This window comes from Peromyscus eremicus, chromosome 1 (assembly GCF_949786415.1).
Source record: "Peromyscus eremicus chromosome 1, PerEre_H2_v1, whole genome shotgun sequence".
Classification (NCBI taxonomy): domain Eukaryota; kingdom Metazoa; phylum Chordata; class Mammalia; order Rodentia; family Cricetidae; genus Peromyscus; species Peromyscus eremicus.
Window position 1 is genome coordinate 158612826 of NC_081416.1, and position 13153 is coordinate 158625978.

Below are 13153 nucleotides of genomic sequence, written 5' to 3' on the forward strand. Positions count from 1 at the left end.
CTTCCCAGGACCGCCTGCATGAATGGCCCTGCTTGTAAGGTAGAGTTGAGAAGTAGGTTTGGGACAGTTTTAGGGACAAAGTCTCACTGCATAGCCCAGGCTTCCTTCAGACTCATAATCATCCTGCCTCAGCCCCTGAATGTTAGGATGACAGGCATGTTGACTCGGGGGCTGTAATTCACACATAGACCTGTAACCCAGGTCCCAAGCCTGTTCTGCGCCCTCTCTAACGTCAGGGCTTCCCCAAGTTAGTGGCTGTCCCCGAAAGACAAAGGGAGCTTGGAGACTAGGAGCAGGATAGAGCTGGATCCTCGAAAGCACCCCACCTAGCAACCCAGGCCCAGGCTGTCAGCTTGTCCCTGCAGACAAGGTGTACTGTTTCCCATTGTTTGAACAGGGTATAAAATGCAAAGAAGAGCATGCAGCTGAGTCAGACCTCCTGCCCAGCCAGCCTCACAGAGGCTGTTGCTGCTTCCGTGTCTTGATTCCATGTAAATAGTCTTCCATGTTTCAGTACAAGTGCTGGCTGGCTAGAGCCTCTGCTGTATAGCCTAGAGGCTTCCACTCAGCAGTCTTAAAGGTCTTCACATACCAGAACATGACATGCTTTTCCTATGACTGCCAGACATTCCACTGTGTGGCTGGGTGACAGTTTCCCCGCCGTCCTCCCAGGATGGACATTTGGGGTTGTTTGCTGGCGCCTGCCTGAGTCACCGTGTTTCTGCACTCACTGCAGCCGGCATGAAGTATGTAGCTGTCTGGGAAATGGCTGCCGTGGACGTGGGAGGGTGAGGACCCCTGCCTGTGTGCACTGGCGGTCTCAGTGGAGCTAGCAGCGTTTACTAGTTTGGTTTCAGCATGCAGCTGTAGCTGATGTGAACTGTGTCGGATGCATCGCCCAGTGCCTGCCAGGGACCAGCACTATCAGTCACTCCCCGGCCCAAGGAGTGTCCTACAGCAGCTGCAGGATGCTGGCTGGCTCCTTAGCTCTGTGGACCGAGACCACTTAAATGAGTCCAGGGCTTAACAATTTGCTGTTTCTCAGCACCTGAAAGGTAGCCCTGGCGACAGAGACAGGTGTTCACACACGCCTGGGAAGAGGAAGCAGCCTGCTTGTGCCTCCGAGGTTGGCGGGAGGGTGGAGGTAGCCCTTCTCCCCTTCCTCCTCACTAATTCTTACTGTGGCTGGAGAATGGCACAGGGTAAGGGACCAAATGCGGGACCTTGTACATGCTGGGCAAGCACTTTACCACTAAGTCCTTGTTCGTTTTATTTCTGCGGCTTGTTTTGTGTTGTTTTTGAGACAGTTTCACATAGTCCAGGCTGGTGTCAAACATGCTGTGTAGCTCAGGTTGGCCTCAAACCCATAGTGATCCACCTGCCTCAGCTTCCCAAGTACTGGGATTATAAACATGAGCCACCATGTCCAACTTAGTATGTCAAAGCACCCGTAACTCAAAATTTCTTCGGTGTTTGGGGGCACAGTAAGTTGGTTGTTTGGGCGTACATCTGTATATATGTATCTTCTGGCGGTACCAGGGGTTGGCTAGGGAAGTGCTGCACCAGTGAGCTATAGCCCCAACCATGCCCTTGGCTTTTTTGAAGCAAAGCTTTGCTATATAGCTCAGGCTAGCCTACAGCTTAACTACATAGCCCAAGCTGGCGTCAAACATGTCATCCTCCTGCTTCAGCTACCTGAGTGCTGGGATTCTAGGGGTATGCCACTAAGCTCAGTGCCCTTCCTCCTCTCTGTGCCTTCCTCTCCTGCCTTGTAGTCCCAGGAGCCTGCCCCCACCTCCCACTTCTCCAGGCAAGCTCGGGCTTGGTCTCCAGGGTGACTTCTTCCTGATGCACAGCCCTTTCCTGTTTTTTACAATTTAATTTAAAAAGACTTTTATTATGCAATATTTTAAACATTCTGAAAAGTGCAGAAAATAATGGAACAGACACCCATGTGCCCGCCAGCAGATTTAACAGATGTTAGCATTTTGCCTCCCTTGCTTCAGTGTTCCCTCTTTTCTTTATTTTTAAAGAAAGAAAATGTTAGCGATACAACCACAGCTGTCCCTTACCAGCTCGAAGGTACCCACTCTCTGGGGAGACCTGCTCTGTGTTCTTCCCCCAATTGTGGGAAGACGCCTGAGGCCAGCCTACCCTGCCCTCCCACCTCACCCCACTGAATTTCGTGTGTGCATGTGTACGTGCACACATGGGCATCATGTAACCCAGGCTAACCTCACACTCTCTGTATATACAAAGATGGCCTTGGACTCCTGGTTCTCCTCCCTCCAGCTCCCAAGTGCTGGGATCACGGCCATCGCCACCGTGCCTGGCTGACACATCAGAGGACTTTAAAGGGCTGGCCGTGAAATGTCCTGTCCCGCACTCTGTAGGCACTGACAAAACCGTTGTTGAGTTAGTAATTGCATGTGTTCTAGAAGCTCCTGCTGAGCAGTAGAGAATCAGAGGCCTGGTGGCCACACATCTGGTTGTGCAATGAGTTCTCATCTCTTGCCATTTCTTCATGGCCACTGGCATCTTCCCTGAGCCTGTGCTTATAAACAAGCCCAGCCCCACTGGCTAAAAGTGAGGGACCAGCTGTTCCTTGATCCAGAACCTTCAGCCACCTACAATTTCATGACTTAAAGCCATGAGTCAGGACCATGAGGAAAGTCAGTCTGTCACTAAGCAGTTGAGTGCCGAGGGAAATTGCAAGGCTGTTCTGTGTATCAGCTGCTCCATTAGAGTTCTGGCAGCAATCCTGGTTGACCTGGCTGGCACATTGGCACTGCCCTTTGGGGTCACACATACCTTTGCTTATTGGAGGAAATCATCTTCTTCTCCTTGGGGCTGGAGAATCCCTTGAGCCCAGGGTGGTGTGCGTGTGGCCCTCCTACATGGAGGCACACTGTACAGAGAGTGGTAGAGGTGGAAGGCAGCAGTCAGACTAATCTTTGGATCCCCTGCCCTTGCTCAGTGCCACATGAGGCAGCCACAGTGATCTTTGCAGATGTACCTCTTTCTGTCGAGGACCCAACAAGAAGCAGGAGCTGCTGCTGCCACTGCCCACCAGGGATTTCGATGAGAGACTCACAGAGTGTGGATGGCTTAGTGGGAAATGAAGCATCCAGACAAGGGACAGCAAAGAGCCAGCCCTGCCCGCCCCAGGCTTGACACAAACAGTTTCTAGAAGCTGGTGAGAGTTTGGCATTGGGAGAGGGCCACCTAGGCACCAAGAGCCACAGCCCTCAGCCCTTGCCACTATCATGGCCTGGCAGGGAAGGAAAGAAGAAAAGTGAATATAGTTGTACACTACTTACCAACCGGGACACACTCTGAGAAGTGTGACCTTGGTTGATTTACCCATTGCACAGGCATTGTAGAGTGTGCTTACACCCTGATGTCAGCAGACAGTACAGTACATGGAGTGACACAATGTAGGTGGCCTCCCGTCACATCATCAGGCTGCACGTGGGTGCACCCCAGCATCTTTCCTCCCACCATCAGCCTCCTGTTGCCCAAGCTCACTTAGAAGCCTGAGCTTGTGGGACCCCAGGGACAGAGGCCTCCCTATGAAAGCATGGCAGATGGGAAATGCGAGATACCTCCTTCTGCATATACCCTTTCCCACTGGGGCTGCCCCCACACGCTGTTACTTCTGTCTAGTGTGTCCCTGTGTCGTGTCGGGATTCCCCCATCCACCCCCTCCCCACCCCTGGCCATCCTGACGACAGTTCTCTGTCTTCATCAGTGTCTGTCCATTTGTATGTTCAGTCAGCAGCTGTGGAAAGACAGGAAGGCTGTATCCACAAAGCCAATAGGGGCATCCAGGAAGTCCTTGTCAAACAGATGGGTGAATGTTACACCATCTCCCTGTTGGGACGGGGGGGGGGGTGCCGAGGAGGTCAGCCAAATGCCAACAAGCATTGTACTGTAGTGTTTGGGTTGCATAGGGTATTATTTAATCTGTAGTTTACTTATTCTTTTGAGAAAGGGTCTCTTGAATCCCAGGCTGGCCTCGAACATGCTGCATAGCAGAGGACAACCTTGAGTTCCTGATCCTCCTTCCTCTACCTCCTGAGTTAGGGGATTACAGGCATGTGCCACCACATTAGCTCCAGATTTTCAAAATAATCTTTGTTGAGGTGATTTGCAAAATATATTAGTGTCAAGTAAGTATTTAAAAGAACTAAAGTTCGTCTACACTCTCCATATCCAGCCAGATAGTTAAACAGGAGTTTCTGTCCCGCCAGCAGCTCCCAAATAAACACACTGAGGCTTATATTAATTACAAATGCTCAGCCAGTAGCTTAGACTTATTACTAGCTAACTCTTACATTTTATATTAACCCATATTCCTTATCTATGCTTTGACATATGGCTTGATACCTTTTCTCAGTACAGCATGTCTATCTTGCTTCTCTCTGCATCTGTTCAGTACTCCAGTACTTCTGCCTTCCTTCTTCCCAGCATCCTCCTTGTCTGACTCTCTCACCCAGTCTCTTCCTGCCCAGCTATAGGCCAGTCAGTTCTTTATTACCAATGAGAGTAATACAAATTCACTGTGTACAGAAGGATTATTCCACAGCAAGATAGTCCTCCACTGATGGTGTGTAACAAGTCGAGCTTAGAGTCAGCTAGAGTCCAAGCCTATACCAGATTTTCTTCATCCTTCTGGGACCAGTAGGCTATCCTAGGGGTCTATCCATCCCATTGCAGCAAAAGAGTATAAAAGTGTAGGTCCCTTGCCAGGCAGCGGTGGCTCACGCCTTTAATCCCCACACTCAGGAGGCAGAGGCAGACAGATCTCTGCATTCAAGGCCAGGACAGCCAGGGCTACACAGAGAAACCCTGTCTCAAAACAATAAAACAAAACAAAACAAAACAAAAAAGAGGTATAGGTCCATCAGTCCCCTCCTACACTCACATACAGTTCAAGCCCTCACTCAAAAGGCATTGACCAAATCAAATCATATGACCAGGCTGCAGAAAAGGCGATAGGCTTGTATCTGACTTTGACAGTAGAGAGGAAAGAAAGTTGTTCGTTTGTTTTTTCCCTAAACTGTAATCTAGCACATAGTTTATCTAAACAAGACTAAATGGAATCAGGAGCCAGGAGTGGTGGCTGTGATCCCAGCACTCAGGAAGTTGAGATGGGGTGTCTCGAGTTCAGGGCCAACCTGGGCTTCATACTGAGACTCACAGAAAACCAAGGGTGACTGAGGATACAGTTCAGCGGTAAATCAATTGTTTAGCATGTGCGAGCCCTGAGTCTGACCCCCAGCACTGTATGTGTGTGTAGGGAATATATGTAACATGTTATATATGTATATATGCTGTAAGACTTTTTCTTCAACTTTCCAGTCTAACTAACAACTTACTGATGGGACATACACTTCCGTTCATAAAAGAGAAACTCCAGGGCCAGGGTATGGCTAGTAGTTGAGCACTTGCCGAGCTACACAGGGTTCCATCCCCAGGACAGCAGACAGGAAGGAAGGGAGAGAAGAACTTACTTTTGACTTTATATTTTCTTTTCTAGAGAGAGTTTTGTTTTTCAAGACAGGGTTTCCCTGTGTAGCCCAGGCTGTCCTGGGACTCACTGTGTAGACCAGGCTGGCCATGCCCGACTTGTTGTCACCCTGACAAGAGACGGAATCTTAAGTAGCCCAAACTGACCTTGAACTCCTGATCCTTCTTCCTCCGCCTTCCAAGTGCTGGATTTACAATATATCCTATTGGTTTTTGAAGAGTTGTATTTTTTTTCCATTGCTAAATGGTTTCTCCCTCCTTAGCATGGCTGTGACCCGATCCAAAGACGCTCCTCCTTTTGGTCCCCCCATCCCCAATGGAACCACATTCCGAAAGTCTGATGTCTTCAGAGACTTTTTGCTAGCCAAGGTAATTAATGCTGAGAACGCTGCACACAAATCTGACAAATTCCACACGATGGCCACCAGAACCCGTCAGGAGTACCTTAAGGACCTGGCTGAAAGCTGTGTCTCCAACACCCCCATTGACTCCTCCGGCAAGTTCACCCTCATCTCCCTGACCTCTAAGAAGAAGGAGAAGACGAAGGCCAGGGCAGGAGCGGAGCAGCACAGTGCTGGGGCCATTGCCTGGCGTGTGGCAGCTCAAGACTATGCCCAGGGAGTGGAGATCGACTGCATTTTGGGGATTTCCAATGAGTTTGTAGTGCTCCTGGACCTGCGTACCAAGGAGGTAGTATTCAACTGCTACTGTGGCGACGTCATTGGCTGGACCCCAGACTCCTCCACACTGAAGATATTCTATGGCCGAGGGGACCACATCTTCCTGCAGGCTGCAGAGGGCTCTGAGGAGGACATCAGGGACATTGTCCAGAGGCTGAAGGTAAGAAAGGGGGCCCAGCAGAAGGTTCCAGAGTATTATAGTACTTTCCCTGGCCCAGGCAGCCAGGCATAACATACATCAGCCCTAACAATCAGAACTGTCTCTCACACACACACACACACACACACACACACACACACACACACACACACCACACACACACAGGATCTAGTGAGTCCTTCCACCCACTTTGCTCCCGGAGAAGGTATGGGCCAGGAATCTGTGGTTGCCCATTGCTTCGCCTCGGAAGAACAAAAATATGTGTTCGTTGACCTGAAAGTAGATAGAAGATGCAAGCCTAAACTTATACTAAATGTTTAAGTGGAGCTAGAGGTATCAGCTCAGTGGTAGAGTACTATAAAGGCCCTAGGTTCAGTTCTCAGTACCAAAACTAAGAGGGCTTTTCTCTGGGAGAATTAAAATAGAAGGAAAAGATTCCTGGGGCCTGGAGAGGTGGCTTAGAGGTTGAAATTGTGTACTGCTCTTGCAGAGGATCTGAGTTCAGTTCCCAGCACCCATGTTGGGCAACTCACAACTGCCTGTAACTCCAGCTTCAGAGGTTTCCAACATTGCTGGCCTCCGTTGGTACTGGATCCCTGCACTCTCATACACACACCTACCCATGGACAAACACATACTTAAAAGTTAAAAAAAATAATAAATTCAAAAGGTTCTAGACCAGGTTTGTCTAACCTATGGCCCTTGAGCCTCACATAAACCAGGATAGCTGTGAATGTGGCCTACTACCTTTGTAGACCATACCACCATGTCAGATATCAAAAACCTGAATACCCCAGTCTAGACCACTAAAGTAGAGAGGAGGGTCAAGGTACATAAAAAAATAAAGGGAAAGTAAAGTGAAAGAAACAAACTCTAATTGTATGACTAGATTCAGGTCCATACTCGGAGTTACAATAATCATGAATGGTTTAACTTTCTGTTAAAAGACAAAGACTTACAGTGTGATAACAGTTGTATCCTGGCTAGGCTTGGTGGCACTTGGGGGGCGGGGGTGTGGGGGGGTGGTAACAGAGGGAGGCAGATCTCTGTGAGTTCAAAGCCAGCCTGGTCACATAGTGAGTTTCAGGATATCCAGAGCTGTTGAGCTGTAGAGAGACCCTATCTCAAACAAACAAACAAATAAACAAAGAGGTTTAGTTTGGTGGTAGAATGTTTGCCTGGCATGTTTAAGACCCTGGGTTTCATCTCCAGTGCCACAAGGCGTGGTCAGGGTAGGGGTTGAGAAATCTTAGACTTCTTCCTGGTGAACAACTTGGACTCAACTCTTGGCCCAACCGCAAGTGGTAGATTAGTGACAAATTAGTTGGTAACGACAGCCTGAAGATTGTGTCGGGAAGTGCGGAGACTACACGTGCACTCATAGGAAGGTGTACTGAGGTCAACACCGAGATGGCAGTCTCTGGAGGGGTCAGTAGTAGCATGCTGAGCACGCCAGAGAAAGCCATATTCCACAGTAGTTAAGAGTACAGGGTCTAGAGACCAGCGGTGTGGCTCCAAATCTCCAGTGTTGCCACCTCTGTGTGACCACCAGACATACTAGACTCTGTGTGACTGTCTCATTCCTTTCCTGTTGCTGTGATAAGGTACTGGGGAGGGGGGAGACTTAGAGTACAAAGAGTTTATTTAACTCACAGTCCCAGGTTACAGCCCGTCATGGCAGAGAAGTCACAATGACAAGAGGTTGAGGGAGCAATACAAGCAGAGAGTGGAAATGCATGCTTGCTGGTACTCAGCTCACTTCCTCCATTTTGTATAGTAGCCCAGGGAATGGTGTCACCCACAGTAGGCAGGTCTTCCCGCCTTAATTAGCTTAATCACAACCATCCCCCACAGGTAAGCCCAGAGGCCCTTCTCCCAGGTGATTCTGGATTCTGTCAAGTTGGCAAGCAACAGTAACCATCACAGTGACTCTGCTGGAAAATAGAAACAGTAATCATCCTATGTCAGGGCTGAGGCTGGAGTCCATGGAAGATCACCTGCCCAGCACATGTGAGGTCCTCAGTTCAAGCTCTAGTACTTAAAAATCCTATATAATATGCAAGTTTCATTACACACACACACACACACATACACACACACACGAAAGTTTTAAAGCTTCAGTGACTTGCGTTGCCTCGCAGCCTTGCTTGACTGCTGGCTGTGACTTCTCCCAGCAGCACTGTGACTGGAGGAGAGCTGTCCTCACCCTTGTAGGTCTTTTCACCCCCTGTTAAATTCAGCTGGGAGTGGTTAAACCTCGCTCTCGGATTCTCTGACTTCGAAATTCATGCATCTTCATGAAATCACAGTAGCCAGGGTTTCAGTCGCATGCTGTACACTGACATCTGGCTCACAGCCTTGCCATTCTGAATGCACCTGACCTCACATGAGCTGGGAAGAAGCTGAGCAGGGTTGGGCCTGGTCAGCACCTGGGTGGGGTAAGGTGAGGTTTGAACCCTGAAGTCTCCATGTGTTTGATCTCTTCCTGATCTCATAGACTTAGGACTGGTTGACATACAGTAAGTACTGAATAAATGCTGATCGGTAATTGGTTTTTTGAGCGAGTTATGCATGTGACATTTCCAAGTCCTCACACCGACTCAGATGCTGTTCTCATTTTTTGATAGAAGCAGCTGAGGCTCAGAAAGGATCGGATACTCACATGAGCTCAGATAGCCTGTGGCAACAGAACTGTGGTCTGATTCCAGGTTGTTCTCACTTGACAGCCTAGATCCGAACACAAGACTGGTCTCTAGCTGCTTCCTCAGAATCCTCCCAGGGTTGCCCAAGTGACCCGAAAATCTTCACAGTCACTGCAAGCTGGGGTTTCTTCCATGCTCCCATGTTTCCTGTCTCAGTAGTTGAGGTCAAGAGACTTGCAGTCAGCCAGGGTCCCCCCTTGTTCTCATATCCACACGCCATCTGTCAGTGCCACCTTCGGGCAGCTCCAGCTGCTTCTCCCACTCCCGTGCCTCTGGTGTAGGCTGCCCGTCGCTCTGGGTTTGGGAAAGGAAATGAAGATGTGCTCTCACTGTGTAGCCCAGGATAGCTTTGAAGCTGTGGTTGTCTTCATTTGTGTGTGTGTGGGAGGGGGGAGTGTTTCAAGACAGGGTTTCTCTGTGTAGTCCTGGCTGTCCTAGAACTCACTCTGTAGACCAAGCTGGCCTTGAACTCAGAGATCCGCTTGCCTCTGCCTCCCCTATGCAAGCATTAAAGGTGTGTGCACTGGTCCCTGCTCTGAAGCTGTGGTCTTCTGCCTCAGCTTCGGGAATGCTGAGGTTGCCAGCCTGTGTCACACACACACACACACACACAGATAAACACACACACACACACACACACACACACACACACACACACAATCACACTCTCTCTCCCTCCCTCCCTCCTTTGACTCTACCTTCGTTTCCCTGTGATCTTTTCTCAACACGGGGATCTGATCACCTGAGTACTGTGGACCCTTAGCTTACCCTGAGTGAAAGGCAAAGGCCTTCTCCTCCTGGAGGCCTGTGTGCTCACTTGCTGCTAATCCCTTCTGGTGCCTTTCCTGTGGCTCCCTGCCCCACACTCACAGACCTGCTGTTTCTTGAATGTGCTAGGCAGGCGTCCAAGCTCAGGGCCTTTATACCTGTCCCTTCTTACTGAAACTTTCTTGAGTTGCCCATGGCTTAGTCCCTCCCTTCCTGCAGGCCTTTGGTCACTTGTCGCCTGAGGTCTCCTTGTCTAGACTTGCACACTCCGCCAGGAAGCTCAGACCGTTGGCTGCCATCTGCTTTGTACTTTCATGTTACGTGTTCACTGCTGTAGCTCAGCATCCAGAGTTTCATGTGGGTTGTTGTTGTTTTTTTTTTTTTTAGATTTTTGTTTGTTTGTTTATTTTGCTTCCCTTAAAAACTTGGGGAGTCTAGATGTAGTGGGTCCACAACCATAAGGACAGTGGTCAGCTGAAGGTGGGACGAGGGGATGTCCTCCCTGTGGAGCACAAGCATGACATCCATCGGTGACACAGCCCACATGGACTGCAGACATGCACCCCTAGGACTCCCAGCTTGCTGGGAGGTCTGCCCTGCAGAAATGGCTTTTAAACTGGGACTAGAGCAGTAAGGAAGGGTCATCCTGGTGATCAATGAAGACACTGCCTCATTCATAAAAATACAGTACAAAAACTAGACGTGAAGAGGGCCGGCAGCATAGATGTTACCCTGCTGTTCAGTGGCCCCTGCAGCCAACAGCACCACTGCTTCCCCAGCCTTCGAACAAGTGAGTGCACTGTACCTGTGTATATGATGAACAGCAGAACTGTGCTTCTCACGGGTGAGAGGCCGGGGTGTGAGTGCACTGTACCTGTGTATATGAACAGAACTGTGCTTCTCACGGGTGAGAGGCCGGGGTGTGAGTGCACTGTACCTGTGTATATGATGAACAGCAGAACTGTGCTTCTCACGGGTGAGAGGCCGGGGTGTGAGTGCACTGTGCCTGTGTATATGAACAGAACTGTGCTTCTCATGGGTGAGAGGCCGGGGTGTGAGTGCACTGTACCTGTGTATATGATGAACAGCAGAACTGTGCTTCTCATGGGTGAGAGGCCGGGGTGTGAGTGCACTGTGCCTGTGTATATGAACAGAACTGTGCTTCTCACGGGTGAGAGGCCGGGGTGTGAGTGCACTGTACCTGTGTATATGAACAGAACTGTGCTTCTCACGAGTGAGAGGCCGGGGTGTGAGTGCACTGTACCTGTGTATATGAACAGAACTGTGCTTCTCACGGGTGAGAGGCTGGGGTGTGAGTGCACTGTGCCTGTGTATATGAACAGAACTGTGCTTCTCACGGGTGAGAGGCCGGGGTGTGAGTGCACTGTGCCTGTGTATATGAACAGAACTGTGCTTCTCGCGGGTGAGAGGCCGGGGTGTGAGTGCACTGTACCTGTGTATATGATGAACAGCAGAACTGTGCTTCTCATGGGTGAGAGGCCGGGGTGTGAGTGCACTGTGCCTGTGTATATGGAACAGAACTGTGCATCTCACGGGTGAGAGGCCGGGGTGTGAGTGCACTGTACCTGTGTATATGATGAACAGCAGAACTGTGCTTCTCATGGGTGAGAGGCCGGGGTGTGAGTGCACTGTGCCTGTGTATATGAACAGAACTGTGCTTCTCGCGGGTGAGAGGCCGGGGTGTGAGTGCACTGTGCCTGTGTATATGAACAGAACTGTGCTTCTCATGGGTGAGAGGCCGGGGTGTGAGTGCACTGTACCTGTGTATATGATGAACAGCAGAACTGTGCTTCTCACGGGTGAGAGGCCGGGGTGTGAGTGCGCTATACCTGTGTATATGAACAGAACTGTGCTTCTCGCGAGTGAGAGGCCGGGGTGTGAGTGCACTGTGCCTGTGTATATGAACAGAACTGTGCTTCTCGCGGGTGAGAGGCCGGGGTGTGAGTGCACTGTACCTGTGTATATGATGAACAGCAGAACTGTGCTTCTCATGGGTGAGAGGCCGGGGTGTGAGTGCACTGTGCCTGTGTATATGGAACAGAACTGTGCATCTCACGGGTGAGAGGCCGGGGTGTGAGTGCACTGTACCTGTGTATATGATGAACAGCAGAACTGTGCTTCTCATGGGTGAGAGGCCGGGGTGTGAGTGCACTGTGCCTGTGTATATGAACAGAACTGTGCTTCTCGCGGGTGAGAGGCCGGGGTGTGAGTGCACTGTGCCTGTGTATATGAACAGAACTGTGCTTCTCATGGGTGAGAGGCCGGGGTGTGAGTGCACTGTACCTGTGTATATGATGAACAGCAGAACTGTGCTTCTCACGGGTGAGAGGCCGGGGTGTGAGTGCACTGTGCCTGTGTATATGAACAGAACTGTGCTTCTCACGGGTGAGAGGCCGGGGTGTGAGTGCGCTATACCTGTGTATATGAACAGAACTGTGCTTCTCGCGAGTGAGAGGCCGGGGTGTGAGTGCACTGTACCTGTGTATATGAACAGAACTGTGCTTCTCATGGGTGAGAGGCCGGGGTGTGAGTGCACTGTGTCTGTGTATATGAACAGAACTGTGCTTCTCATGGGTGAGAGGCCGGGGTGTGAGTGCACTGTGCCTGTGTATATGAACAGAACTGTGCTTCTCATGGGTGAGAGGCTGGGGTGTGAGTGCACTGTACCTGTGTATATGATGAACAGCAGAACTGTGCTTCTCGCGGGTGAGAGGCCGGGGTGTGAGTGCACTGTGCCTGTGTATATGAACAGAACTGTGCTTCTCATGGGTGAGAGGCCGGGGTGTGAGTGCACTGTACCTGTGTATATGATGAACAGCAGAACTGTGCTTCTCATGGGTGAGAGGCCGGGGTGTGAGTGCACTGTACCTGTGTATATGATGAACAGCAGAACTGTGCTTCTCATGGGTGAGAGGCCGGGGTGTGAGTGCACTGTACCTGTGTATATGAACAGAACTGTGCTTCTCACGGGTGAGAGGCCGGGGTGTGAGTGCGCTATACCTGTGTATATGAACAGAACTGTGCTTCTCGCGGGTGAGAGGCCGGGGTGTGAGTGCACTGTGCCTGTGTATATGAACAGAACTGTGCTTCTCACGGGTGAGAGGCCGGGGTGTGAGTGCACTGTACCTGTGTATATGATGAACAGCAGAACTGTGCTTCCCACGGGTGAGAGGCCGGGGTGTGAGTGCACTGTGCCTGTGTATATGAACAGAACTGTGCTTCTCGCGGGTGAGAGGCCGGGGTGTGAGTGCACTGTGCCTGTGTATATGAACAGAACTGTGCTTCTCATG

At 50.4% G+C, this 13153-nt stretch overlaps 1 protein-coding gene across 3 annotated transcripts in view; it reads left to right on the forward strand.

Annotated features, from left to right (window-relative positions):
- The window catches only part of Sipa1l3 (signal induced proliferation associated 1 like 3), a 218932-nt gene that overhangs the window by 140784 nt on the left and 64995 nt on the right, over positions 1 to 13153 (forward strand). For all 3 annotated transcript variants that reach the window (XM_059276364.1, XM_059276377.1, XM_059276371.1), the window contains exon 8: positions 5796 to 6372. In XM_059276364.1, coding sequence (XP_059132347.1) covers positions 5796 to 6372 — 577 coding nt within the window. The remainder of the gene's footprint in view (positions 1 to 5795; positions 6373 to 13153) is intronic.